At 38.0% G+C, this 25,738-nt stretch overlaps 1 protein-coding gene across 1 annotated transcript in view; it reads left to right on the forward strand.

Moving 5' to 3' along the window:
* Nucleotides 1–25,738, forward strand: part of LOC124169861 (semaphorin-1A) — a 473,520-nt gene that overhangs the window by 396,564 nt on the left and 51,218 nt on the right. The window contains exon 4 of the mRNA XM_046548662.1: nt 9,323–9,368. Coding sequence (XP_046404618.1) covers nt 9,323–9,368 — 46 coding nt within the window. The remainder of the gene's footprint in view (nt 1–9,322; nt 9,369–25,738) is intronic.

Here is a 25,738-nt window from a genome sequence, read left to right on the forward strand (position 1 = left end):
AGTCGTCCATTTCTCCCCCCACTTATGCATCCAAATCATGAGGCCTCTCCCAAGTGGTATTCATTCTCTGGACTCGCCTGTCATTGCCACAATTTGCTTCAATTGTCCCTTCCGAGTTTTTCGTGTTAACGGGTGGTGATGTAAGATTCTCACATAAAAAGATGTTTCTCCATCAATTTCTGGGTTTTATATTGTAAATTGATTGATAGATGTGTTGCATGAAGCTATTACGAATTGAAATTAGATGTATTTACAATGATTGCCGTGGCGCCGACTCCATGGGGCCTGAAGGGGGCTCGAGCCCCCTCAAAAATTCGTTAAGGGTGTGAGGAAAAAATGTGTCAGGCTTGTCGATTTTCCCCGGAGTGTCCAGATATTGAGATTCGAGTTATCAGGGTTCTAATGTTGATCATGACTCTTCTAAAATGCTTAAAAAAACTTAAAACTCACTACTTATAAAATTTCTCGGGGCAAGATCCCGGTTTGGGCCCCCCAATACTTTTTGTAAGTCGGCATCCCTGAATGATTGCAAGCTTGGTTACGTTTCGAAGAGTTCCTGTGTTGACAACCTTCATACGCATGATGCATTCATTGCTTACATAGATGTATAGTGCATAATAATTAGCATGTTAATACATTGTAAAATTAGACAATAATAATACAAATTTGGCATAGAAATAAAAAACACGGTACAGGTGGCCAAATAAATAATATACTACTAATAGTACAAATTAGACATAGGAATTAATAATACAGTGGAGTGATAATACCTCTCATGTAGAATGTTCGCTAAAAAAATTTTTTTATCGTTTCCATGTCATAATATTTTATTATAAGCCTTGAGGGTGTAACAATAAATTTTCGAATAGTTGGTATACTGAAGTGCTTGTCTGTATAATTACACCTCAAGAGAAATATCTAATTATTATTACGACCATTTGGCGTTTTATTATGGGTGTTTGTGATCTTGAACTTGTTAATTGTTAGAATCCCCGATACAGAGCCGAATTTTTCTGTTTTCAAAGCACTTGAACATTAATAAATTCATCGTTGATATGTCGATTGAAAGAGTAATACCAGCGGTATAACTGTGGACTTTCAGTGAGCTTGCATTTTTGTTTCTATCCTTCTATTTCCTAGTAGAAACTTCTATAGAGCACAAAAGAATATTCCTTTGCGCATTTTGCCTTATACACTTTTCATTATAGATTGGATTCATTTGAATACGTTGAAAGGTTTTTAGTGGTAGCGAAAGAGAGTCCAGTTTCTTAGAACATGGATCGCTAAATGATGATTCTCCGCTAATACTAATAATTTAGTCTTTTTTTTGCATTACATTATGTCCCTTACTTCTTTTCATTATTTTGGTGATGAGTTTGCCGGTTTTGCATTTAGTGTTATGACTTGCTATGTTAAGTATTTATACTCAGAAGGTCAGTTCGAGTAAACAGAACAAAGCGTGATTCTCTCTGAACGTAATTATCTTTGAGGTACCTATTGTGATCATAGATACCTATTTTTAAATGGCTTATTCCTTTTTTTACTGTAGATATTTATGTTATAGCTATAAGTCTTTTTCTTTTTTCTCGGTTAGTATAGCATTTCCGTGCATAATAATTTTGAAAAATTGGAGTGAACATATTTACCATTGACATTTATTCACGCTAGATAATTGAGAATTGTACATTTTATTGAATTTTCAATAAGTTATCAAGTTAAAAATATGTTATGTCGTAGTCAAAAACAATTATTTTAATGATTAATATTATAGTTTTTCTCCAAACAAAGTTTATTTAATTTTTATAAACTCTCTTGCTGTTTGCAAGTATCCCTGATTTTTCTTACCTTATTGTTTATTTGTGTTCTTTCTCAGTCAAAAATAATATTTTTAATTATTAAAATAATGGTTTCTTTGTAAACAAAGTTTATTTAATTTTTTTATAATCATTCTTGCAATTTTCAATTAGGTATCCCTGAATATTCTTACGTGATTGTTCATTATAGTTTACAATTTTTTCTTGATTTTTGTTTATATGAATCCTCACTTAGCTCATCATGCATGCCGCTGCCGTCCTCCGTATCTTTCCACCACGTTGACTCGTACTTCATATGCAAGTCTTGGTGGAATTTTTTCATATTTTTCCGCTTGAGGGTGAACTTCACTTGTTGAAAAAAGCCGCCTTAGTTTGTGCCGTCGTGACGGGCTCCATCCCTGATGATCCCACTTTTCCAACGTCTAAGACTTCTTGTGTTCGTCCAATTTAGCCCTTCTGCTCATCTCAAGAAAGCCTTTGCCACGTTTTTTTTATTTTGTAATCTCGGTTGCACTCTTGCCTCTATCTTCATCCCAGGTTTCCTGTTAATATTCTCTCCTCTCGCCACCAATTCTATGAACTCTGTTGGTGTTTATACTATTTCTTTTCAGCGTATAATCATACCCTTCTGGTTTGCCGTCATTCTGTAATTCCTTGAAATATTGATTCTCCGCCAGAAAATGTGTTTTTATACTTATACTTGGGGAATACGACGTAAAAAGTTATTGGGCAAAGTATTTTCTCATTTTTAATGCTACTAATGTGTTAAAATTACAGCCTTATAATCGTCTTTTACTTTGCTAATCGTTCCTGTAAGAAATTTTTGGCTAGAGCTTATTTTATTAAATTGTGCACGAATTCCCCTGACAAACGAAGTTTTTTTGTATTCGGCCTCATATTACTCGTACTGAAATTATTTTTTAGTTTCATCTTGGAAGCGAACTTCTCAGTGTCTTTCTATTTCCTTTTGCCTTGCGAATTTTTGGCTTGAAATTTCGGAGGCTCTACTGTACGGGAGACGGTATCAATGTCGCACCCTTCCTGCATTTTCTCCCTACCCATTCTTTTCTTTTAGAAATATTGAGGTATAATATCATAAATAGGTGAATGTCGAGCCTTGATGCGAATAAACCCCATCTGCCATGACAGTTTTTTACTTGAAAGGGTATTTCATGGTTTGAAAATGTATTGAATCTTGCATGTAATTTGAGTATTAGAATATTTAGGCTAGTAATCCTATCTTTAAATAAATTTCAAAAGGATAAGGGTCGTATAACCAAGTATTTGCATTTTTTCCGTTTACCTTTATCATACATACAGACATTAACCCTGGAGAAAGATAAAAATTTGTGATAAATGTATCGCACGTTTTCGGTAAATGAGATTTAATTCCCTATCAAATTTTTATTTAATCTCTCTGAAGATTAAGTGACAGTCGGAGGTTTCAATCATTACTTAGAATTAGTGCTGCGATATAAATTTCTTGTAATCCCAGTAGAGATGACTGAATTAAGATAAAAGAAGCTGGTGTGAATGAAAATGAAGCTGGTGCGAATGAAAATGTTTTTATAGTAGGATGAAGCTCGTTTTCCGGGTATAAACGATCCCAGTCTTGCTGAATATATGCCTCAGACGATCGATTTCTTTTCGCGTGGAATGAATATTATGGAGATCCATCTTTGATTTATAAACTGTTATGATGAAATGGTTGAAATATAAAGAATGAAGAAGGAATAAGCTGCGACCGTTTGATCGACACGAAAATGAATTGAAATAGTGATACATCTCTCCATTGGGATGTTCTCAAACACTCTCGGTACGTTGGAATTCTGCATACGTATGCATATTGTATTTTTTGTACAAAAGAAAGATCCGGAAAGGAAAACATTTTATGAACCTTCTACTTAATTGTATCACTGTTGATGAAAAGATGCGATAAATTCTTTTCTTTAAAGTATTTTATTTTCACGACGCGTTTTGCGTACAGAAGTAAGGAAAGCCTGTGAAAGTGAGACTTTATCTAGTTTGCCTTCTCTTCTCTTTTTTACATGAAATTGCTGAATTCTACCTGTAGGATGGGAACTGTGCAGAAAATGGCCTTTCGTAATAGGAACAGGAGAGAGAAACGGGAAACTTCGTAATAGTAGCTAATTTGAATGGCTCCAGAGAAATAATAAGGAAGTTCGTCGTTCATTCCCGGAATTTTAAATTGTGGCAATTGAGTAGCATTGATTAGGCGCCGTAAATTTTAACTCGTCGTTTATTAGAGCTGAATTCATTTTTTCATCCTCATTTGCCGAGATGAAAAATGCGTTATCCATATTTTTATGCTTCGAAAAATAAACGTTCATGTGGGTCTTCTTGGATCAGTTTCATTACCTCAGGTCATCAACCCTGGTTTGTTTTATTTCTAGGTTCATGTTCTCGTTATTATTTTGCACATCCTTCTGGAATGATTTTTTGGACATCAATGAAAATATCATTTATATTTCAGTTATTCCATTGACGCTCATGATGTTCATCCAAATTCCTTAATTTTCGGAAAGTAATTCCTCAACGTCAATTTTTTTGCTTGGGGCTATGTCGTTGAAATGATGTCAGAACAGTTTTTACCACGGTATTAAGTGGTCCTTTTATGTGACGTTATTATCCCATTATTTGACATCAATATTAGTTTCGTTTCCTGGATCACTAGCATGGAATAATCGATGGGGACTATTGTCGATCGTTTTCGAACTAATTCTTTGGATGTGAGAACCAAAGGCAAAGAGTGTCACACCAAACACGTCTAGTCAACGTCCTTTGGATGGGAGAACCAAAGTTATGGTTGGTGCACCCTGCTGGTTTGGGTGCGAAATCTAAATCTATTGTTGCGCTATCTGGTGTCAATCTCTGGCAGCTCTCTAGCACCCACAATTCTTTGTTTAGCCGTGGAAGCCGTCGAATCGTGTGGACTTGTTGTGGGCCAAAGGAGCGAACTTTGTTGGGACTCTGCTACAGCGTGTGCTTCACTGTTCCTGCTGCTCGAGATTATGGGCGAGGGGACTATGGGGCTATTCAATGCGATTGTTAACATTGTTTATTTTCGACTTGTGTGTCGATATATATGTTTTATGCTGTGTGCCGCGATACAACATTTTCTTTAGCCTCTAGGGGTCGCAAGAAATTAGCCGGCCCTGGGGCCGCGGTTGAAGCCCTTTCTCTAGAGGGACGGAAAAATATCATCGTGTGATGCAGGCTCTATTCGAGACTCAAATCACCGATGGCGGCGCTGAAGGCAGTGACGTAATTTGCCAACATGGCTGACGCATCGAGGATATAATTGTGATGATAACATAGGCGTAATAGGATGAATCGTCGAGCCACTGCGAAAATTGAAGTAGAAAACATCAAGGATGATTTTTCTAGGCTTTGAGGAGGTATTTCAATTCCTATGGGCAACGACAAATAGCAGTTAAGATTTAGGAATTAATAAATTTTAGCTGAAATAGCCTCTACTATCTAAAAGCTATTACTCAAAGTGTTCCCAATGACCATAAATGCGTGACTACGATTAAAAACACCATGATTAGCAGGCTAGATAAGATAAAGTGCAATGCGTCGGTCACCCCAAGTGCATTAAACAAGTAAACTACCGTCCCAGTAAATGATGAATTGTAGCGATGAATGACAACTAAAAGGAATTTTATATGAATATGAATGCATAAAATATATTGCTTACGACGTTATGATAGTTTAATACCAAAAATATAATTAGAAAAATCGGTAAATTCCCATAAATGCCAATGATTTGTCTACGTGGTTTCCTTAGGGAATCGATTTGATCTCGGAGCTCTACTTACGAATTTGGCCAATAGTTGGCGTATTGCTTGGCTGGATTCTCGATATTCCGCAAGCTCTGATGAGGTTTTGAAGTTGGACTAACACCCCTAATTGAATCGCCATTTGTTCTTTCAGTTCGCTAATTCAAAAAGGCTTTTAAGACAGACGCGTATCCGAGAGCTGATCGTCAAACGTCCACGTGCGTGGATTTGGAGAATACCTACAGTCAGGTGCCTTGTCAAACACCCTTTCGTATCCTCGTCTTTGGTAGACTCGTCTCCGGTGCTGTGCACGTTGTATAATTGTCTTTGTTGGAGGAAGACTAGTCAATTACAGGCGAGGCGCTCCACGCGTTGTAGTTGCTCAGGGAAACCTCCCAAAGAACGGGTGCTTCACTTAGTCCCAATGAACGTCACAATATGCCATGCGCCAGCTTCTCTCTCTCGCTGAGATTTACCCGTGCGCCTAGCGAGACCATTCCCTCGTTCCCGATCCCCGCGTTTTCTCTTTGTAGAACCCGATTACATACACGTGTCCCACGGAGAATGCCAGTACCAGACATTGAAGTCCTTAATGTGATGTGTGCCTCCATCAAAGCCGAGCGCCGTGATTGGCTCCTTTACCCGGAAAAAATCCGTTTGTAAACATGATGCGCGTGGCGTTCATTCATGGAAATAGGTAATTTATATGTATTCTGTGTTTTCACCATAGCCTTTTCTTGTTTTTTTTCTAATCCTTTGTTTGATGGCATGGCTCTCATTGGTCAAAACCCTGTGAGTATCCTGGGGAGGTATGGGTGTGGCCCTGGTCTTTTTTATAAACGAAGCCTGTGTCGTTATAATCGGATAGATTTTCTCCATCATTAACTGATTAAATATTATTAATAATCATTTTTGAGTATTGAATGGAGGCCATGTTATATTTTTTCTTTGCATGGAAAATTACCTTGATTTTGTAATTATAATTAATAGTAGCGGGCGTAACTTGGTGGAAATCCATAATCGCAGGAATAGAAGGATCAGCAACTTTGCTATTTCCACATAGTAATTTATTGACACCGACCTTGGTTTCAATAAATTACAATGTGGAAGTAGCAAAGTTGTTGATACTTCTATTCCTGCGACCTTGATTTTGGCTTCGTTATTAATGCATGTGGGTGAATCACATTTTTTGTGTCATAAATAAATTGTATTCCTGTAATACTGGCTTATACTAATAATGCTAGTTAGTTTAGCGGTGAGGAATTCGAGGGCTATTGCTTGTAAATGACTAGGACAAATCATGCCCCTCATTATGGTCTAGATTTTACCCATAAACCATTATTGGCAATCATGTGCATTGTAATTGCTGGGACTAAATTGCGGCAAGCATGAGAGATTTCCTGGTAATTCCATGTCTTCATATTCAGTCTTAATACTAACCGTATGGTCAACTCGACTCACGGATATAATCTCTGCTCCTGAATACCATTTTTACCTTTTCGAAAACTTCATCCTAATTTCCACCTGAAACCTATCGAATCATTTACCTGGAGAAACTAGAACTTCCTCCTCCGTCCCAAATTTCAAGAATAATATGTACTATGATTTATGTAAATACCCTGGAATTTTTTTTTCGTTTTGTGAAGTAATGATTAATTTTATATTCGAGTATTTGTTTTACTATTGGTAAAAGGTATATATTATCTCCCGATTGGATTTTATTCTAATCATAGCAGCCGAAATGTAAATACATTCAAATTACTCCGTGTGATGTTAATCTGCATTCGTAATCTGTTTTTACATGTTTTACCTTTAAAATTTTTACCGAGGACTTGGGGACGCAAAACGATATAAATATTTTCAATTCATATCGAAGTAACTATTTTTTAAATATAGTTGTGTGTGGAACTAATGTATGTTCATCTTTTGGTTTCATTTTATTTATTTTTGTGAAGACAGTTGGGTTCAACCCTTGATTGAGTGTGAAATACGCATAACTGGCTTGTGTTACTATTTTGTTCACCCTCTGTTATGAGTCATATCCCTGCTCTGCTTGAAGAATATTCGAATACTACCGATAATATGTTACGTGGAAGCAAACTTGCAAAAGCTCCGAAATGTGTTGGAGATATCTTGAGGTTTTTTTCACATTCCATTGACGCTATCGTATTATTGCTGGCTGGTGCCCTAACACCCCCTGCCACACGCCTTTTAGGCTGCTTGCGGGGTAGTTTTTTGCTGTCGTATTAGTATCGTATTATTATATCAGCCTGGAGATGAATTATTTCATTATGATCACATAATACTTCTACTTCAACGGCATACCAGCCATTTATTGTCACCATGCACTTACCTTGGTTTCAAATGGGAAATCCTTTTATTTATACCATTGCATATGTGTTTTTGTTTGTTGTAGTATTTGAATGTACATATATTTGTATTTAACAAAATTAGGGCATCGTTCTGTAGGTACCGCTGATAATTTTTAAGCTTATGAAAATAGTTGAGGACTTAATATCATGAAGTGAATACTTACCCAGATTTCAGTTTATATCGCCAATCTTTTGTGTGCTTTTTCGAATACGACCAAAGAAAAAAAAACCTCTGAATATGATTGATTGTGAATCAACTCGATAACCGCGAAGATTTTGTAGGTCAGTCGCTACTCTTGGGGTGCTTTTTGTCGTAAGTAATCGACTTTACCATCAATTACCGATCATATTCGGGAAAGTCAGCGATGTTCAATGCTCTTCTGAAGTCAGAAGTGGGGAATCAAAAGGGCTCTGAGTTCAGATGCCATCGCATTCCGGAAATTGATTTGCCCCAGTTATCCTGAATCCTCTCTGTTGCACTGTTCGACTTGATTTTATTGCATTTTCATTTGGAATTCGTATCTTTCCAGAGTTTGAATTCCCGAGTAATCACTTTTTACAATGGTATTGTCTTCAGGGATTTGGTTGTACTTCTCACAACCAAAATCATAGTGAATAAAACGCTGGTAGTCTTGAGTCTTCAAAAGTATTTAACGCGTGAATAATTTTTCACAAGGCACATATTCGAGCAATGATGTTGGATTATTAAAGTTCTGGCAGTTGAAAGAGAACTTAAGATATTGGAACCATTTTATGAGATTACAATAGTAATAATGTAAATGTATTTCGTCGAAGGATAATATTTCCAATTTCTATTCGGCGCTTAATGTCGAATCAAATCGTTTATAACTAGTTTTTAATGATGGATTTTCTGGATTTTCTGTCTGCATTTATCGCCTCGCTGCTTCAAAGAATAAAGTGAAATTATGTCACGGATCATTCTGCATGTTTTATGTTGTGAAAATATTTTGCTTGGCAGTCTTAAATTATGGATATGTATGTAGTGAATCGAAAAATGTTATCCCGACCTATTGACAACTATGTCGCCGCGGATGTCTCGGCAAGAGTCAGTGACGTCATGAACTCATCAGCGAAAGGGGTAAGCCCGTCGATATTTCGTCGCGAATATCTCGAGAAATAGACGATGGTTCAAAAAACGGAAAAATTCAGGTCTTTTTATTTTTCACACACTATCGCAATCGACAATAATAAATAAAATGAATGGCGAACTAGCCCAATGTCGCGTCATCTGTGTTGATTTAGTGTTTTAGTGAGACCACTCAGCATTTCAAACTGTATTTCTGACCCAAATTTTTTTTTCTTCTCATTTCAGGAACTTGGTGTACAACTTAAGCCTTGCAGACCTCAGTGAGAACCAGGTGAGTCAAATGAACGTGTTACTTCCTCTGTGCTATATTGTGTGCGCATTAATTTTCATTCTGTATGGGAACTTTCTTATTGAATATATTTCATGCATAACGTGTGCGATGGTTTATTTTGACCTTTCACTTGGTTCAAATCAGTGAAGTGTTGATTTTGCGAAGTTTCTCGAGGAGATTTCATTGATACCGAAACGAGATGCTGTTCTTATTAATAAAAAACTTTTGGAAAATTCGACTTATTGCAGCATTCATATTTTATGTAGAACCGTAAGGTCATGGCTGTTGTGTTGAAATTAAAAATATTTAGATGAAGGCTGAGGTTATAATTGACGCAGTTTCATTTTGTAAGTTAAATATAACTTACCTGGATATAATTCTGATGTATCAAAAAAAAATTTACTTGTCCCCCACCGAAGGAATCTTCATGTGATTATGATTTACGTACGTAATTCCGTAAGAATTGAGCAAGAATTCGATGCATAAATGAATTTTTATATCGACTCTATTAGTTGTGAAAATCATTGAAAGACTTGTTATTTCTAATCCTGTTTTACTTTTTTGACATATCACTGGCTGGTATTTACGCCACTTGAGCTTAAAACGTCATGGTTTATGTTCCGAGTTGTGTGTTATTTAGCGGGTCTATTTCCAATTTCCTATGTGCACCAGCTGTAATGTTTAGAATGTAGCTGTAATCGCATCCGTAATAGAAAATTTTGGATTATTTTCTAGAAATATTAGTCATTTTTTGATATTTGTCAAGCTGCTGTTTGCATTTCTCTTTGGTACCAAAATATGTGATTTTTCATTACTGCGTGGATTTAAATCAAAAAGTTTGCACCTATTAAATTATATTTTGCCAAATTAATGAAGTGGGTCAAAAAGTAATTAATATTCTCTGTATTCTGTGATTGGTAACAATATTTTATGTGAATTTCTTCGCCGTAGAATATTAATTTTTACAAAGCATAGCATTTTTTCACGTTTAGCATTCTTTCCATTCCGATAATAATGTCATTTTTTCTGGAATAAATTTTGGAATCACATTTTACTAAATTTTAATGAAGATTTTTAGCACTTTTTAACGCTTTATCATTTGGGACCCAATATTTGGTCTTATATTATTATGTATTATTATATTCATTGCTCTGGAAATAACTAGAAAAAAATGATTTCATCAGTACAATATTTCGAGATACAGTCATGAATTTGGTGATTGTTTGCATTTAAAGATTCATTTTTTATTTGAATTTACAGTATTTTGCCCAACAGCTTTAAGCCATAAAAAATTTTGAAAAATGTATTCAAGGTATTGAATGTTGCAGCAGTCGTTTGGATTATTCCCTTGTTTCTCATTTAAAAATGAAAAGTTTAAAAGATTATTGGCCCTGGGATGTTTCATTTTAATTTTAAACGGTGCAGTAAACACTTACTAATTGATTAAGAATAATATATGGCGATAAATACTTAGCTAAACGGTTTATTTTTTATAAACCGATTTTAAAATGTCTTGATGGACTCATTCCTCTTTCATAAACCCCCTGTTTCGAAAGTCTTGCATCTTATTGTTTTCTTCTATGGAGTCCATTAGCCCGTATTTCTCTGGTGTAACATATCTGCTAGAATCAGCCTCGACCTTTACATTCTGTTTTAAGACCAGCGCGTTCCATTAAGGAAGATGAATTCTTGGTAGAGCGCTTGGAAGTTCCGCTCTTTTTGGATAAAGGCTCATTTACGAGCAAATTTAACCGCGGGGCATAGCATCAGTTTCGTGCCGTTATGAACGGAGATGATTAGCGGAGGAGTCTATATGATCTAATTCTCATCGCTCTCCCGCGTGGGAACGTGCATGAACACATGTCCTAATCCTTAACTCCACACGAAGCCAGTTTGTGAACACGTGAAACTGCGCATCCAGATTCTTGCGATTAGTGGTTCTCAAACCCTTGTCATGGTATACATATGCGTACGAAATCGATGCTACGCGTAGGATGAAGATTATCCTCAGATTTACTCGTTATCAGACACGCGGTGGCCTTGTTTGAGTTAAGATTTTTTTCTTGCCTCATCCAAGCCTAATTACGTTAGATGAGGTACGGAGGAGACAGAATGTATGGATGGAGCGAATACTTAGCGGGGAGGGGATGTTGAAAATGGTGTTAGAGGGTAGAATGTTAGGGAAACGAGGGAGGGGAAGAAAAGAATAGGATTTTAAGATAGATTGAAAGGGAGTAGGCCTTACAGAGAATTGAAGAAGGCAGCGCTGGAAGGAAGGGGAGGCTCCCAGATCACTTCTTTAGTACTCCATGGAAACCTACCTTAATCGGTAGAATACTATAATAAATAAATCCTTGCGCTCTCTCCGGCCGGCCAAGGGAAGCCAGTCAGCCTCGCGTAATCATTCTGGGTAGACTTGTGGGACAGTACCAGATTCTTTCAAGAACCTTAAGTTTACTTTGTGTACAAGTGTAGTTTCATGAAAATAATCCTGATACCAAACCAGCACTTTAATACAGTCCACTATCATTCAACACCTTAACAGGTTGCTGTGACGTGATGTAACGAAGTAAAATAATTATTTAATTGTTAGCCATTATATCTTTGTTAATTTTTACCGGTACTCTATACATTAAAAAAATCAATTGTTACTAGCTATCTACTCCAAATCTCAAGCGGGTAATCGTTGCACATTTAAGTATTCTTCACATCTAAGTAATCTAAACGGAAGATTATAATTCCACGTGCTTTGATCAAAAGTCAGTACCAGCTACACTAACCTCATCCAAAAGTGTAAATTTTTCGTGGAACATATATATTTATTGTTGCCTTAAGAGCCTAAATCAAACATTTTCATCATTTTTTATGCAATGGCATTAAGTAATAATTAAAATTCATTATATTAAACTAATTTAATTAATTAATATGTTTAAATAAGTTATTTAATACCATTTCATAAAATAATAAGTAAAATGCTGAATAGCGCGTTTTTTTTATTAACTTACCAATGTTTAACATTACCGCTGCTTACTGCTAAACCAGAATTCATGTTTGGGATTATATTGATAGCGATTTCATCATGTATAGGGACAAAATTAAAAGTGTGAGAAAAATCCACAGAGGAAAAATCATTCGCTTTGATTTCGCCTTTGCGGGTGACTCAAATTAATTACAAATTTGAATTTTGACAAGCATAATTGTTATGCAGACCAAGAACATTTCATGATACTTTTTCTATCAGTGGTATTTATTTATATAAGTATATGTAAGAGGTTAAAGCCAATTTAAAGCACCGTTGATATTGATGTATTGCCTGCACATTTAAGTAAGAGGCAACGCATTGTCGATATAAAGGCGACAGATTAAGTGAAGAATCTGGGAGTTAGGGCAACTTCGAACCTATTGTGGGAAACGCATAGAATAAATATTCGCGACAGTGACATGAAGCTGGGTTTCGTCGTGCGTGTTGTGGGAAGATTTTAGGATGAAGATATGAAAGAGAGGTGCGTCTTCGCACTCGTCCGACCGCGCCTTGAATATGCAGCGAGAATATGAGATCAGGCGCAGAAAGAATCAATCCGTGAACTGAATGAAATACAAAGGAAAGCTAGTCGATTCGCCAAATACTGCTGCGGGCTTACAGAAATATGTATCATATTAGGACCTCACTATATTTCCAGGTCCGACAGTACTTCCATAAGTAGACCGAGAAGGATAGGAATTGGTTTCTCCCGCGAAAAATGAAGGGCTTTAATGAATGTATGATAGAATCGCTAAAAAAAAAAGGAACATCAAGACCCGCTTCTGCACGGTGAAGAAAATTCAAAATATCCTACCTTCACCGAAGGATAGCCATCATCCCCTTCAATCCATAGGAGTGTATGAGGTTCCCTGCTGCTGCTGCAGAAGCTACGTGGGACAGAGCAAGCGTTCTATCTCCCAAAGGCTTAAAGAGCATGAAAGAGCGTTAAAACTACATCAGTGGGACGCATCAGCGGTAACTGAACATTACGCCTCCAGCCCTGGGCATAAAATAATGTTTAACGCTACACGGGTATTGGCGAAGACGGAATAATATCATCCGCGTCTTATACGCGAATCCGTCGAGATTGCGAAAAGGCCAAACAACTTCAATAGGAAGGATGGATATAACCTCAGCCGCATATGGAGAGGTTTCCAATCTAATGACCAACGGCTAACGCCTTCCGTGAAAATTCAAAATCGGGTCAACAGTGGGTTAACGAAACATATATAAGCTCGGGACGAGAACGGTTTCCCATTCTCTTGAAAACGCTCCCAGTAGGAGGAGTGAAACGTCGAGTAAGAAAATGTTACCTACGCAGCATTTCCCGAAAACAACCACCAACATTGCTTTAATGAATGCTAGGCTTGATTTCGTTAAGATCTTTCCTTTTTAATTGTTTTCGGGTGGTGTCCTAACACCCCCCGCCACGCGCCTATTGAGGCTGCTTGAGAGGTAGATATATATGTATCAACGCACGAATTCCCTTCCACTTCTGCGAATGTCTGGTATCGTTCAAATTCATCGAATATTTACGGCAAATGCCAAAGTTGGCCTAATAAATCATAAACTTCAGCTCGCGGTTGCTACCGTGACACCCTTGGTAACCGGTTTTCAGAGAAAAGATTCCTCCATCACCAGAATCGTCTGTTTCACAGTGCGATAAGCTTTCGCGTTTTCTCCACTCGAGTGAGACCTCGCGAGCGTGTTGGAACAGCGGTTTTTTATTTTCGGCAAGCCCTTTTCCCCATGCAGTTTTATTCTCTCTTACCGAGGAAATACTGGAAATCCCTGAAATTGCTCGCGGTTGGAACGCGCGCTCGCTGTGTGGTTGGAATGATCGCCGGGAGAGGCATAAAATGATTCAATCCAACGTTGCGAGCATGTAGCGAGAGGAACCATGCGCGACCATTACACTCGGAATGACAAGGTCGTAATCGCTTATGGCTAATCCTGGCAGACTGGAAATGCAACGTGGTAACCCACCACCTAGCAGAGCGGCGAGGCCCGGAAAAAAATTAGGGGGCGGGAGGGAGAGAGTTAATTTGGAGAAAGGGTACATTTTGGGGGGGTCCATGTGGCAAGGGTAAGACGACTACTGTAGGTAAACACGTTACTGTACACGTTTGATTTATTCTCATCAGCTGACAGATTGTAACGCACTCTGCTGTTAACTCTTTGAGTGCCGGCCGCTGATTTTAAAGTCCTACTGAAAAATCCAGCTATTTTTACTAAATTCGCAATTTTTTTTAAACATTAGCATCAAAAATATATTTATATCGATGTGTATTTCAATATAAATGGACCTTGCTTTTCTTTATGAATGAGTTGAATAACATTTATTGCTAACTTTCAAATATATTTTTTAATAATGAAAACCTGCTGTTTTTGAAAAATAAAAAAGTTGCAACAAATGATGTACCGCCATAAAATGCATAATATTTTTGTATTACGCTCAATTTGAGCTATTTAAACCATGGAAATCATACAAAAGCATTGTTCCAAGCAAATCATTCAAAATCCCGGATGGTAAAAAGGGTCACTGCACCCTCAACGAACGGTTCTTCCCTCCAAAGAATTTTCACCCAAAGTAGGCTGAGATAAGGGTGCCGGTAGCTATAGAGGACTTTTCGTCCTCAGGACATTAAAAGAACTCTTTTTCCATCGAGCAGTTGATTTTTGAAATAACAGAACCACATAGGAGTAAACTGGAAAAGTACCACGGGCGAAATATTACAGCTTCACGCAAACAAGTCAATAAAATAGATAGACGTAATATCGACCATCCCAAGTTATAACAAATGAAAAGAACAAACTATATATTTATCCACCAATCTATTCTCGCGGTACAACTAGTTTCGACGCAGCTGCGTCTTCATCAGTCACGCACATACATTCGTCTTCATACATTCAGGCTCAACTTCCACAAAGTTGAGCCTGAGACTATAGAGATTGATGAGTTATGTTTAGAGTAGGGATGGTCGAGTCGGATACCTCGTATCCAAATATTCGCGGATATTGCCCCTCATCGGATACATCGGATCCAAAGTCGCGGCAGACATCGGATCTGGATCCGAAATTTTAAATAATAGCTTCAGTGAATGCAACGCCCCATAAGGGTGGAAAGAGGTCCGATTCTATCTTCGAATGCGCCGTCACATGCGATCCTTGTCCTACTCATGAACCGTTTTCTTTGAAAGCTCTCGCAGAGGTTACGTAGGAGAATTTCCGACGTGGAAATTAAAAAAGGCAAAATACGACTGGCAAATAGTGTGACTCTTTGCCAAGAGATTGAGCAATCATCGGAGGAATCTCAGCGTCAGGAATTTGAAAATGTATTTGGATCCGAAAATACCCGATCCGAAAGATCTGGCTCCGAAAATCAAGGATCCGATCCGAATCCGGATCCGAAAAAAATCCTGGATCCCTCCATCCCTAGTTTTGAGGTTAATCTTTTACAGCTCTTAATCATACTTTTACCATCTATTTTGAATGATAAGATTCATTTTCACTTCTTCGCCCTTTTTATTTGCCGTAATTCTCGTTTTGACCCTCTTACTGAATTTTTAGGTCGCATTCTTAATGCCAAACGTACTACCAGGCGGTGGAATACGTAGTACCGAAAGTAAAATGTGTGGGAAAGTACAACGTGAATCTTCATTGTTCGGAATTAATATTAGTGGTGCTTGTAATCGTGGATGGTCATTTTTAGTTAATGTATACTCGTAAATATTCCGATTTATACGTATTTTAAAGCACTTCGAAAAATTGTGAAAGTATTAAAATTAAAAAAAAGAAGAACTTCCATTCCAAGAAGGTCCATTACATCTGTAGAGTTCGCGTGATGATGACGTCTAACGTTGAGACCATGGTCGTAAATTTGTGAATAAATATTCATGTGAAAGCACAAAGTTCTTTTAATTTTAATAATGAATCGCTTTCACAAAGTTACGCCTCAAACAATCAATTGTGAAAGTAGTTTGTAGGGAACTGTTAGGGAACCTGTGCTTAATATTTGAGTTGCCCCTCTTTATTATTGCAGTATACAAGTGCATGCATATCGTAAATATTCCGATGAATATATATTGTAGTACGCGTCCAAAAATTGTGATAGTATTTAGGAAGGTACTGCTTGGTAATTTGTACTTTATACTTGAGTTTCCACAATCCTTTTCATGTAATATATGTACTTGTATATCATGGAATATTTAATATGTTCACCCTGTTTTGGTTCATTATTCTGTAAAATAAAAATCTTTCGTCAAAGTGCGTTTGGATCGTGAAATATTTTAATCCTCCGCTGCTCTGTATCTCTGAATTCTCCCTCGATTTGGTTAGATTTCGTAGGCGTGTTGCGGGTTTCGCGTTGGGATGGAAACCTGAGCAGAATTACGAATCACGCTTAATCTAAATCAAAGCGACCCGAAATGCAGGCCGCGAGCTTTTGCGTCGGAAGTAAGCGAATTAACCGCTCGCTGTGCCTGTACTCCGTGATTTCGAAACAAGTGAGCAGTTGGGTGCTTCGCATGTGATAAGATATTTATAGAATTTATTTGATGGTCGCTTTAATCTAGGATAGGGAAACTCCGCCTTTCGTGCAGAAGGGTCTCTTGTAACTCATACCGAAACGATGCTGACTGTATTAATCTGGGCATGCGCTTTTTCGAGACGCCGCTAATCTCTGTACTTTCCGGGTTTCTTTGAAGTTGTAATTAAAGCTTGAAAGCCCTGGAAAGTAATTTACAATTCTTTTTCCTTGTTTTTTTTCAAGATGGCTTTGACAGGATTAGAACTAGACAATGCATCTCGGGTATCTAGCGTAGGAGTAGAAAATGGGGATGCATTTTTTATTTCGAATTTTTTTTGCTACACTGGATATCTTGAGACGTAATAAGAAGTTATCTTGCGAGATCATTTGATTATTTCTTCTTTTGTAGCCCCTTTGCTGTCTTCGTTTTTTAAAAAACCCAATCGCTGCGTGTGCGTAATTAATGTAAGTAATTGATGTTTGTAGAAATAATTGAAACCGGGACTTACGTTCTCCGCGACGATAGTTTTATTTGTCAGAAAAGTTTAAAAAAAAATTAATTCCCTCAGTCCTTAATTTCTCTGCCTTTAAAGCTGTTCTCAAGATCTCAACGTGAGTGCATGTTCTTTTCTTAGTTTTTTTACGGAATTTTAATGAGTAGTTTGTCTTCCCGTGGATTTGTTGAACTCAACAGTCCACTCAACCCTTGGCAAATAACACATTATCCACTGCCTGGCTCAAAAGCCGTTGAGAATTATTTCCTAACTCATCTGGAGTACTCTTTCGTGAACTGGTAATCAGTGTGGAAGACCAATTAAGATTACGTAACATCCTGCTTTTTGTGACGATTTTGGCATCATTAGAATCTCAACTCTCTACTTTTCAATTATTTCGTTCAAGTTCTTTTAGTCCTTTAATGAAATGTTAACGAACCTCTTTCATTGGAATGTACCACTGTTTCTTTTTGCATTTTTAGTTTAAAATCCGTCGAGTGAATTAGTATAAGCTGCTGAGTTAACATTATGGGTTGAATTTTTATTTTTTTTTTTAAAGGTCGGACATGAATTATGAATAGTATTTAGTAAACTATGCGTGGTGAGTTTGTTCTTGGAAGGGATAATAAAAACCTTTTTCGCTGTTTCACTGAATATGAATCTCTTATTCGCATACTGAATGAGTCCTTTGTCATTTGAAAATGTATTGGCGTTTTTGTCTCTTTCTTATTGTTTATCGGAAGTAAATTCAGAACAATGCACTCGTAATATCTTCGGTTTGGAAGCATCAGTTCTATTTTCATTTCTTAGAGGATTTTTGCCAAAATAAATATTTCAGCAATTTCATTTAGTATCTACTTTACCTGATAAAAATTATTTTATGATAATTATTTAACCGTCATAAAATCGAAAATCAATTTGCCAAATTCAAAAATTTAAGATACCTCAATTGGTAAAGAAGTGTATATTGTAGACTACACCAATACCGGAAATTGTGCGCCGTAATAGCCTTCATGAAGATGAGCTTACATTTGTTTCAGGAATAAGGTATTACTTTTGTATAGTACTATATAAAAAGGCGTCAATACGATCAAATATCGATATCATTTTATCGTGAGTGTCATCAGTGGTATGTTATCATTGCATTTGTACCTCGACATTTTTACCCAATAAGTTTAGTCTTTCTGCTTTAGGCGCTTTGATGTCAGCGATGCATGGCTATTCACGCATTTTGCATGAAGAAATGGTGGCAAAAATAAATATATATAGTAATGCGTGAATATAGTGTAGATAATTTTTCAGTCGAATGAAACTTCTGTGTAAATCTTTAAATTGGAAGTAAGGAAATAAAACTTTTTAAGGCTCACTGTTATTTAATTATGGGCACGACCCGGTAGTAGTAGTATTTGTTTTTAGGGTGCCTCGACAACCAAGGTCATTTGCACCACTGACAATCTATAAAATCAAAAATTTTAAAAGATACATAAAAAAAACATTTAAACATTCATAAAAGTTTTGAAATAAAAGGGGTTGTCAGATTATAAAAAGGGTTGGAATTCAAACACTGTTAATTAGCCCGGTCTTCATTAAAAACTTTATCACTCGGCTGACACTATCAGGGTCGCCTCCTAGGATGTGTCCTAGGTCTCCTCCGATGTTCAGCCGATGGCGCACAGAACGGTATTTCTCACATTCTGTCAGGAGATGTCTCACAGTAATGGGAGAGTCGCAAACATGACATAGAGGTGGAATTCTCTCTTCAGTGAAGAGGTACGAGTGGGTGAGAGCGCAGTGCCCAATTCTCAATCGTGCGATTGCGACCTCCTCCCTCCGATTCCTCCTGACAGACGTGGGCCACGCTGAGATTACCGGCTTGATTGAGCGCAGTTTATTCCCGGTCAGAGAGCGCCAAGTCTCTTTCCACTTTTCTAAGGCTATCTTTTTTGTGGTCGCCTTCAAATCCTCGTATGGTACCAGCAGAGAATCAGCAACGTCGTCCTCGCTGGCTGCCTTCGCGGCCGTGTCGGCTTTCTCGGAAAGGAAAAGGACTGGTTGATATTTTCCGATAGTTGGTTGATCCTTTCCGATAGATGTCCTCACAGTCACTTGTGTACTTGTGTATAAATGTATGATGCATGCAAGATCAGTCACCTGACGATGTAACCAAGTTACGAAACCCGGGTCGTGCCCATAATTAAATAACAGTGAACCTTACAAAGTTTTATTTCCTTACTTCCAATATGGAGAGGTTTCACAAAGTAAAGCCTGAAGGTATTAGTTATAAATCTTTAAATAATGCTGTTTCATTGAAATTTCCGTAAATGGAATTTTTCATTTGAGATTTGTCTCACATAGATGGTTCATTCTATGGGAAGGGGGAATATCAGACATTCATTCATTCTTCCGCTCGGATGGGATTTCAATGAACGTGTTGAAATATAATTTTACAAAGCAAATACAGTGCTCAGTGAGGTATAAAGACGGTTATCACGTTGCAATCTCCTCATATAGAAGCTAGTTGATACGTCGCATTCGCGAGGTAGTTGTCTCACATGCTGCAAAACAGAAAGATAGTGCTGAAATTGTGACTTACATTTGAACAAAAAAAAAGGCTACCGACGAATGTGCAATTTGACGCACGCGCACAATCTATGATCAAGTAGTGCATCAAAGCGGGAAGACAACACCAGCCGAGCTTAAAGAAGCCCACGCGCAAGAATTACTCACGAATCCATGGTAGACGGAGTGGATGTAGTCTCTCATTCAGCGAATCAAAGTAAAATATCATTGAGTGGCTCCTCATTTCACAAAGGATCGGCCAATGAAAGCACGCGGGCGGGATGCAAGACGAAGCCACAACGCTGCTCAGGACTTGTTTCCATGCTAATTGCCCGGGGATTGTCATTTCTCAGCGGGGGAAGAACGTCTTTCTTAAAACGGGGGAGGAATATAGCCCACGCCTGAATTAACAAGGGCCAATTGTCAAGAGTTCGGTACGAGGCTTAAACACGCGATATAGCGAGCGACCCATGCGAGAGAAGATCTTTGCTCTCCTCTGACGGACTGAGCAAGCGAAATTAACCTTTTCGCTTGGCCAGTTATGACTTGTCTCTTTAAAGGTCGATTAAATTCAGCGAGGTTTTTGGCAATATGACGTCGAATTCACCAGTTGCCACGAATTTGAATTTTTCTGCTGATAATCTATGGAAATTCGTCATTCTCGTCAATTTACTAGCTTTGTGACGATGTCAAGTTGGATCTAAGCTCAGCGAATAGTATAATCATTGAGTGAAAAGTCTTATGGAAAGCCTGTTGTGGTTGGTATTTGTCTTTTATGAGGAAAGTCAGGGAAAAAATAAAAATTTAGATGAAAAAAGTCATCTTTGTTGTAAAGGTTATGTGCTTATCTACAATTTTTTAATATCTCTTTCTCATAGCCTCCTTCATATGGTGGTCCATCATCATATATTAGTACATAAAGGTCTCTCTCTGTCATTTCGTATATGCTCCGTTAATACTGAATCGACAGTGATAAATGCGGTATCATCTTCAACGTTGAATCACCGTCTTCTGAGGAAAAATACAATCTGAATCTCAAATTTCACTCTTTATCCATCAATTTGACTTAAATTTTTCGATTATTCCATTTCGATAACACGCTCGAGGTATATTGACTCCTCAATTTCTTCATCCTAAACTTCAAAACATGGTTTAAAAACCCGTAAAATCCATAACTAAACCAAAGAAACGTAATATAATCAGGCAAAAGCATGAAAAATAAAGTCTAAGAAGTAAGAGACATTAAAATTTTATTTAATTTTTTTGTTTATTTTTAATTCTACGGAGATAGAGTTTTTTGACACCACTTCCCTGGCATACCTACTTATTCCCTAAGGTGCGAAATTTTCGCACGGGTTGCCTATTTGCTATAGAAATTGATTTCAATATCGCAGTTTTGCTCAATTTCATATTTGGTTGTTATTTAACTACATATTCAACCAGATTATTATCATCTGGAATGTGAACTTTATTGACTGCACCTCAACTGTGGTCTGAAATATTTTGAAAATAATGCGGAAACTATATTTAATTTTATATGATTTTACACTTTCCCGGCGAATAACTTTAGAAAAATCTTCTCGGGATCCGGTTGGACTATCTTAAGAATACCTTCCGCCAGAATGGGTACGGAGAGCGGCAGATCACTTTGGCCTTCAGAAAAACCTCCGCAACTGCAAAGAGCTCGGTTATGAAGGAAGACCAACCTAAACCGACAGCCAGGGCCTTTTTACCCTATATTTCCACTATTTCGGGCAAGATTTCTAGGGTTTTGAGGAGGTATAATATCGAAACCATCCATCGCCCTATGACGAGTTTAAGAGATCGCCTCGTCTGTGTAGAAGATCCAATTGGCCTTATGACTCCTGGAGTTTATAAAATCCCCTGTGAGTGTGGTAATGTCTACGTGGGTGAGACTGGGCGAACAATATCTAATCGTCTCAAAGAACATCAAAGGCATTTCCGACTTGGTCAACCGGAAAAATCAGCCATAGTCGAGCATAGCTTGGATGAGGACCACAAAATACGGTGGGATGACACCAGAGTTTTATGGCGATCGGATCATTTCTGGGATCGTTTAACCAAAGAGGCGATTGAAATTAAACTTGAAAATAAGAAAGTAAACAGAGACACCGGATTTTCGATCAGCAGCTCTTGGAATAGAACCCTTAAAAGAGTTATGCTTGCCAGAGCTAAGTCTACGCTGGTCCACGGTCTTCCGCGACAACAATCGGATCTCGACCAATCCGGCTCCTCCTAACGCTGGGCTTCAACGGTCTTTTCGAATTTTCTATCAGTAGCCGTGAGAATGGGTAGCGAGTCGGTACCCGAAACGTCGGCGCTCTTAAATAATCTAACCCGCGCGCAATCCCGAGAAGATTTTTCTATATTTAATTTCTTTTCGGAATTATTATCTTGTAGCGAATCGAACCGCGAAACTTTGATTTTTACCGGGTCCCTGAGCAAGTCACTACGCAATTGATCGACTCATGTATCGAAGTTCATCTACTATCCGTGTTACTCCCACGCTAGGTCATTCAGCAAAGTTGGAAACAAAACTGGCTGGTGTTGATTGGAAAATGGCACGTACTAACTCACCAGCAACTTGGCTACTGAGGAAAGTTGTAACCTTCTTAACCCTTAACCAGTGACGTGCGGTCTGGGAGACCGCAATAAAAAAATTCACAAAAAGTTGCAAAGTTTTTTTAATACTTAGTTTAATGTTTCTTTGACTTCTCAACTACAGTAGATTCCGTTTAATTGGTCCACCGGTTACTTTGGACAGCCGCTTAACTGGGGCAGATCTTGAAAAACAGAACCCAATTGAGGAATATCCCAGAGTATTCTTCGCTTAATCGGGACCGCATGCCGCTTTATCGGGCCATGAGTCGGCGACATAGACTCTATACTCGCGTCGAAATTAAAATTTGAAAGCTCTTGTTGTTATAGAATCTGCAAGAGGATAGGACTTTTCTGTAATAGGACTTAGTTAAAGACATTCATTCAGCGTCGCCCGAGGCTGTGAAAAATATTTTCAACAAAAATTATATAATTCTTGAAAATGATAATAAATTAACTATACTCGCTGATTTATTACTCAAATTAATAGTTTAATAAACTTATGTTGCATTGTAAACATTCTTTAGTCTTCTTTCTACCATTTCAAAGTTTTTTATGCCCATACACAGGATAGTTCGCCTAATTGGGGCAGCCGCTTAATTGGGGCAAAGTGCGCAAGTCCCGATATATCCAAATTAACCGGAATCCACTATATTATAAAACTATTATTAATATTATGCATTCCTAATACGAACCAACTTTTTCGGTAGAAATTGTTACTTGAAACAGGATCAAAAAACTGATATCAAAAACACTTTAGTTGTTATTGTTATCGTACTTCCTTTAACTAATTACTTAATTATCCACGTTACGCAACTAAAAATGCTCCCTTACAAATTTTTAATTACTAATGCTCTTGAAAAATCACTAGGAATTGTTTTTAACAACTTTTTGAATTATTCCCACCGTAGTATTACGATAAAAAAGTACCATAATAATAACAACTCAAGTGTTTTTGATATCGGTTTTTTGATCCTGTTTCAAGTAACAATTTTTACCGAAAAAGTTGGTTCGTATTGGGTATGCATAATATTAATAATAGTTTTATAATAGTTAAGAAATGTTTCGTTTCGACCGGGAGGGAAACGAAAATGCGAAGCCTAGGTTTAGTTTCGTTCCCGCACGAAATTAAAATCAGTAAGGAGTATAGTTTCGACCCGGGACGAAACTTTACTCCCAGGAACGAGACTAAATTAATCGGAACTCCGCTGCTCATTGTTAAGTTTCGATCCCAGAAAATATGTGGAGGGGATAATAGGGAATAGTTTCCACCTATTACGTCTGACTTACGTGCAGAGAGGTTGAAAGATTGAGCTAAAAAATCGAATGGCCAGTTTACGTTCACCGTTACTCCTATTAGTGGTAAAAATATGAGTGCTTCATGCATCTATTTTTTTTTTTTTTTTTTTTTCAAACCACCGGATACAGCTCCTATTGGCCATTTTACACCGGGGTGTTCAACGAATGTAACAACTAAACGTACACAAACAATCATGCCCTGGACCGGGGAAACCTACCCAGGCGGGACTCGAACCCGCGACCTCTTGTTTGGCAGGCGAGAACGTTACCCCGCCGCCACCGAGGCCGGGCGGTAGGCGGAACCTCTACTTCATTCAACCATACTTCGTACTCGGTGTGAGGGTCGAAACTAAACTGTTTGAAGATGAAGCACGTGATCCCCTCGGTGCGAAACATTATAGGCGTTTCGTTTCGTCCGAGAATTGTAGTTTAGTTTCGACCCGAAGTAGTTCTGACTCCGATTTCGTTTCGACCCTGAGTTTATAGCTCCCCGGTTTTAAATCCATTTCGTTTCGTTTCTACATTTCGCTGCCGGGAACGGAACTATTGAAATTTCACTGATTTTGACTTCCGTTTCGTTGCACTCGCCATCCCTGCTTAGAATTAGGGAGAACTCTCCCGACCCTCGCTCGTATGTCGGCCAGTGTCCCTCTGGATGACAAGACGCCGGGAGTCAAAGTGATGTTGTCAGGGGAGGAGGACAGCGATGCAAATCCCCACCCTCTCTTAGGCTCTATCCCAGACGGGTGCCACTGGTGCACACCTTGTGCCCGTCTCCCCGTTGCTAGTGCCACCTTGAGTCTTGAGGCAAGTGCCTTCAAACCGCGGCCCGCCCGCTGATTTCTTGCGACCCCTGGAGGCTAAAAAAAATATTGCATCGCGAACCAAATATCCACACATTCGTCAAAAATAAACAATGTCAAAAATCGCATTGATTGATTGAACTTTTTTTCACCAGTAAATATCACTGCACTTTGAAATTATATGTTTTTATACATTTTAATTGATTTGGTGATAAGATGACTTGGAGCACTGTGGCCCTCTGGACGATGAGTAATCAATATTTTGCCCTTGCATAAAAAATGTGGAAGATCCCTGTCTTAAGGAATCTTTTTACACTGGAGATATTATCCAATGTAGCCAAAAGTCTGAAAATTTCCTGACTCTCGGTTTCCAATGTTGTCAAAGGTATGTTTTACTTACTCCACTTACTTTAGCTACAGGAGTACAGACAGCGTTACCCAGATGTTTAACGAATTAGGCTGGGAGTCGCTGGAGACTCGGAGGCTGCCCGCTAGGTTTAGATTGCTTGAACAATAGGGTAGTTTCCTTCATCAAAGAAAACTAAAGGCATTGATTGCGATTCCTTACCCACCATTAGTGTATTCATATTATACAAATAATTTGTTTTTAGAAATCCTAGTTCAGACGAATGGCAATGGTCTATTTTATCCTCATTTGAAAAAGGCCAGATTGGCGCCCATGCGATTCCACTCCACGTGACGTCACAGGGACTTAGTTTCTATACGAGTAGATAGGAGTTTTACATCGTCTGAGATTACCAATGCATGAATGAGGCACAGAGCTCAGGGAAACATGTCTTAATAATCACCCCGCTCGGCACAAAATGTATGAATTTTGCCGTCGAAAAGGCAAATTTGCGTAAAAGTATCATAAAAGTCCAGTCATCGCATCTATGTCGCATTTATTTGTGCACATCGCATCTATATCGCATTTATCACATTAACGATTTTCACGGATCTCTATTCATGATGTATAAGCTACTGAATGTTACTGCTGTTTATCAGACGATTTATAAATTTATTTGTAATATAAAATTCTTGTGGTA

Source organism: Ischnura elegans, chromosome 12 (genome assembly GCF_921293095.1).
Source record: "Ischnura elegans chromosome 12, ioIscEleg1.1, whole genome shotgun sequence".
Classification (NCBI taxonomy): domain Eukaryota; kingdom Metazoa; phylum Arthropoda; class Insecta; order Odonata; family Coenagrionidae; genus Ischnura; species Ischnura elegans.